This window comes from Pristiophorus japonicus, chromosome 21 (genome assembly GCF_044704955.1).
Source record: "Pristiophorus japonicus isolate sPriJap1 chromosome 21, sPriJap1.hap1, whole genome shotgun sequence".
NCBI classification, from domain to species: Eukaryota; Metazoa; Chordata; class Chondrichthyes; family Pristiophoridae; genus Pristiophorus; species Pristiophorus japonicus.
The window spans coordinates 55,036,945-55,041,716 of record NC_091997.1 but is presented as its reverse complement, the minus strand read 5'-3'; the positions used below and the strand labels follow the sequence as shown (position 1 = coordinate 55,041,716).

General features: G+C 48.7%; 1 protein-coding gene across 4 annotated transcripts in view; it reads left to right on the top strand.

The window, feature by feature from the left end:
• Positions 1–3,997: 3,997 nt before the first annotated feature.
• The window catches only part of kcnh6a (potassium voltage-gated channel, subfamily H (eag-related), member 6a), a 449,471-nt gene continuing 448,696 nt past the window's right edge, over positions 3,998–4,772 (top strand). For all 4 annotated transcript variants that reach the window (XM_070864776.1, XM_070864777.1, XM_070864775.1 and 1 more), the window contains exon 1: positions 3,998–4,405. In XM_070864776.1, coding sequence (XP_070720877.1) covers positions 4,330–4,405 — 76 coding nt within the window. In that variant the 5' untranslated portion in view covers positions 3,998–4,329. The remainder of the gene's footprint in view (positions 4,406–4,772) is intronic.

Sequence of the window (4,772 nt, the reverse complement as noted above, 5' to 3'; positions counted from 1 at the left end):
GTCTGTAAAGCACTTTGGGATGTCCTTAAGTCACGAAAGGCGCTATATAAATGCAAGGTTTTCTTTCTTTAAGCAGGCAGTACCTGACTTGGGAGTGCTTGGTGCTAACACTGGGTGCCTGAGGTGGAAAGTCTTTCACTAACACCCGTCAGACTGACGAGCACAAATTTCAGTAAACCCAGGAAACGCTCCACCCTGCCGATTGCCCGCTCGGAGCACAGCTGGTTGCTGCTATTCTCTTCTTCACCAATCATCTCATCTCCCTGGATAGCCGCAAATTATCGTCTTTTATCTGTTATATCCGGCAGACTCTGTTATTGTTCCTGATATTGCTTAAGATTAATTACTTCTGAATAATTTTTGGTGTGGAAATAGAACAGGTCATTTAAAAACAACAACAACAACAACATGATGGCAACAACAACAACAGTTGTTGAGGGGGTTGACCTATGAGGAAAGGTTGAGTAGGTTAGGCCTCTACTCATTGGAATTCAGAAGAATGAGAGGTGATCTTATCGAAACGTATAAGATTATGAGGGGGCTCGACAAGGTGGATGCAGAGAGGATGTTTCCACTGATGGGGAAGACTAGAACTATGGGGCATGATCTTAGAATAAGGGACCGTCCATTTAAAACTGAGATGAGGAGAAATGTCTTCTCTCAGAGGGTTGTAAATCTGTGGAATTGCTGCCCCAGAGAGCTGTGGAAGCTGGGACATTGAATAAATTTAAGACAGAAATAGACAGTTTCTTAAACGATAAGGGGATAAGGGGTTATGGGGAGCGGGCGGGGAAGTGGAGCTGAGTCCATGATTGGATCAGCCATGATCGTATTAAATGGTGGAGCAGGCTCGATGGGCCAAATGGTTGACTCCTGCTCCTATTTCTTACGTTCTTGTGTAAAAGAAACAACAACAACACCACCAACAATAACAACACCAACAACAATAATGACAACAACAACAACAACACCAACAACAACAGCAACAGCAACACCAACAGCAATATCATCGGCATAGGCGGTCCCTCGGACGAGGATGACTTGCTTCCACGAGAGTTTACAGATGTTTCAATGAAGGACCCGATGTTCCAGTCCTGAACTCCAATTGAGGGGGTGGAAGATGCCTGTGCGTGGATTGTTTTAACGTGTGGTGACCGTTGCACATCAGCCACCACACGGGCTTGTCAGAACTAGGCCTTTATCCAGTGGCAAGGATTAACCAGGACGACCGGAGACCAGCTCTGCTGCACAGACCTAGTGCGCACACATATCACAGTGTGGCTGGCCTGTGCTGACCCTGGGCCCTCTGCACTTCTGGGCCCCGTACCCTCATTCGCCGCACCTCCGCCACGATCCCTCACCGCTCCTCCGCTGCAAACATTCACCGCACCTCCGCCACATTAGCGGTTTTCCAGCACCACACTGGGGTTAATGGCATCCAAGCTTTCTCTCCACACTGTGAACTGTAGAGGACGAACGAATTTTTCCACAGACAGGGCGGCATCTGCTAATTTCAGTGTATAACCGTCATCACTGATCCCCCTCTTCTGACGAGTTTGCTCCTCCAGAAATATCAGTCTGTCTTTTTGTTCCAACTATTTGAAGTTGAACCTATAATTCGTGCCCCTTATTAAAGGGGCACTAAAACCAACAAATTAAAAATAAAACTTCTTAATAATAAACAGTGAATAGGGACCTTTCAACGATTTTTTAAATCAAGTACCCCCTTTTTTAAAGGGCACTCGAGCCCATAAATCCAAATTAACGGGAACTTTATCAAATAAAATTAAAATCATGTTCCCGGGGATGACTCCAGTCTTTTTGATCCGTCTATGTTTGCAACTTTGAGAGTTTTTCCTGGATAGAATTTAAATTGTTTTGAATTTCATGAAGATTTCCTGCATTGTTTCTAAGATCCTCTCCTCTTGTTCCTTGAGTTCTCTGATTAAACGCTGCTCTTTTTCAGTAAGAATCTGGTGCATTTTAGGGAACTCGAATGTGATGTGTGTGAGAGAATCTAAGGAAGGTTTCATCTGATCCCCTCGAAGTGATGCGTGGAAACACTTCTTCAAACAACTGGGCCAATTAACTTTTGAAAATCACGACAGGGTCACCAAGATGTTGGACAGTTTTCTTGTTCTTTTTGTTTCGCTGCTTTATACGTCGGAGTTCTACACACACACACACACTCAGTTGTAGTAGTGGCAAGATCAGATCTTTTATTTAAACATTCATACTGTACAAACCCAGTATGAATAACAATAACAACAACAGCAACAACAACAACAACAACAGCAGCAACAACAACATCAACACCAACACCAACAGCAGCAACAACAGCAACAATTGTGTAGAGGGAGCTTTACTCTCTATCTAGCCCGTGCTTTACCTTACCGAGATGTCTGTGCTCCTATAATTCTGCTCCCCTGAGCATCCCTGATTATAATTGCTGCAGCATTGGTTGCCATGCCTTCTGTTGCCTAGGCCCCAAGTTCTGGAACTCCCTCCCTAAACTTCTTCGCCTCTCTACTTCTCTTTCCTCTTTCAAGACACTCGTTAAAACCTACCTCTTTGACCGAGCTTTTGATCAGCTGCGCTAATTTCTAGTTATGCGGCTCGGTGTCAAATTTTCATCGCGTAACACTTCTGTGAAGCGCCTTGGGACATTTCACTATGTTAAAGGCGCTGTATAAATACAAGTTGTTGTTGTTGTTGCCTTAAAAGATGGGATAGTGTAGAGGGAGCTTTACTCTGTATCTAATCCCGTGCTGTACCTGCCCTGGGAGCGTTTGCTGGGACAGTGTAGAGGGGGCTTTACTCTGTATCAAACCCCATGCTGTACCTTGCCTGGGAGTGTTTGATGGGACAGTGTAGAGAGAGCTTTACTCTGTATCTAACCCGTGCGGCACCTGCCCTGTGAGTGTTTGATGGGACAGTGTAGAGGGAGCTTTACACTGTATCTAACCCGTGCTGTACCTGCCCTGTGAGTGTTTGATGGGACAGTGTAGAGGGAGCTTTACTCTGTATCTAACCCGTGCTGTACCTGCCCTGTGAGTGTTTGATGGGACAGTGTAGAGGGAGCTTAATTCTGTATCTAAGCCGTGCTGTACCTGCCCTGGGAATGTTTGATGGGACAGTGTAGATGGAGCTTTACTCTGTATCTAACCTGTGCTGTACCTGTACTGGGAGTGTGTGATTCCGATGCTGGGTGTTTGCGATGGAACGTGTTCCATTCCCCAGCACTAACACCACTCACCTCACGAATTCAAAATTCAGTGGAACAATTTATTTTTAAATATTTGTAAGTTTAGATGCATTCCACCCCTTCCCCATAAAGCTGTGGTAGTTTGGAAACAGCCAGCTTGAAGAATTAAAGGGGTCCTGTCTTCATGAAGCATGTTTGGGGACGATACGGTTTGTTTGGGGACTGGGCAAGAATTGCATGCTGTGACATCACACGTCACGATGCGATGCCCATTTAAAAGTAACTTACGTCACGTTGCCTGAAGTGTTGCCCTTATTTATTTTGGTGCGTGGTCCCTTTAACTAGCTGCGCGGCCCATTCACATTATTGTGCATGTGCAGATTCTCCCGTATAAAGGCCGGTGAGCGGCCTGCGCAAGACCTCCAGGCCTCCGCGTGGCCGCACAGCTTACAGGAAACGTCGGCTGCACGTTTGCAAATACACAAAAAGCAAACCTTCCTTCCCCTCCTGCACCGTGCCCCTTTAAGCTGACTGCAAGGGCTGGTGTGTCCTGGGTTTGACCCCCATCGCACATTCTGTGGAGAAGAGAATTTATTCGGGATTGAGCGTGACTTTTGGAGAACCTCCTCTGGGGCCGGTGCTCTGCATCCTTGAGGACAAATGGGAGGAGGCGGAGGCTGAACTGCAATGACGATTTACTGGTGTACAACCCTAAATGTAGGCTGTGCAGCACCTGCCTGACATGGCTCCAGTTCTTGCTGCTTGTTCCGACAGCTGGGTGGGTGTTGGGGAAACACTGAATTGATTTTCTTTATTCCAGCCCTATTGGCTGGGGAGGGTCCTTTGTTTCTTTAAGAGGCAAAGAGACCCGTTGTCTCCCACCCTCTCTCTCTCTCTTTCGCTGCATTGAGGGTCTGATCATCTTGTGTTGAAGGAGGAGAGAGTTGCAGGGATGCTGGGGCTGGGGTGTCCCTGGAGCCCGGTGTCCTGGTAACAGGCAGGCGGCTGTTGGAGTGCGCGCTTGCTCCGGGCACAGACAGAGAGACACAGACACAGACAGGGATGGGAGGCGGCAAGGTGCCGGGGCTCAACAATTAGCAGCTCACCGAACTCTTCCCGACAACATGCCGGTTCGCAGGGGCCACGTCGCGCCGCAGAACACTTACCTGGACACCATCATCCGCAAGTTCGAGGGGCAGAGTAAGTGCCTTCGTAAGCAATCTGCTACCAGTGAGCGCGGTGGGAGCGGGCGGAGGGAGCGAGGGGCCGGGGGCAAGGGAACATTGACCGGGAGCGGAGCACGGTCCGAGCCGGGGAGAGGGGCAGAGGGGGGAATTGGTGGAGAGAGAAGCCGGGGGGAGAGGGGCAGAGGGAGAGCAAGGGGTGTGCAGGGAGTCGGGGGGCGCTGGTCGGTGCCCAGAGCTCTGTGTGTGGGCACCACGTCCGGGCATGGAAACTGACAGCGAAACTAACGCCCGTGCGGACCAGCCGGCTCTGAGGCCAGTGTGGGCTCACACACACTCACTGACACACACACACACACAAACACTCTCTGACACGCACACAC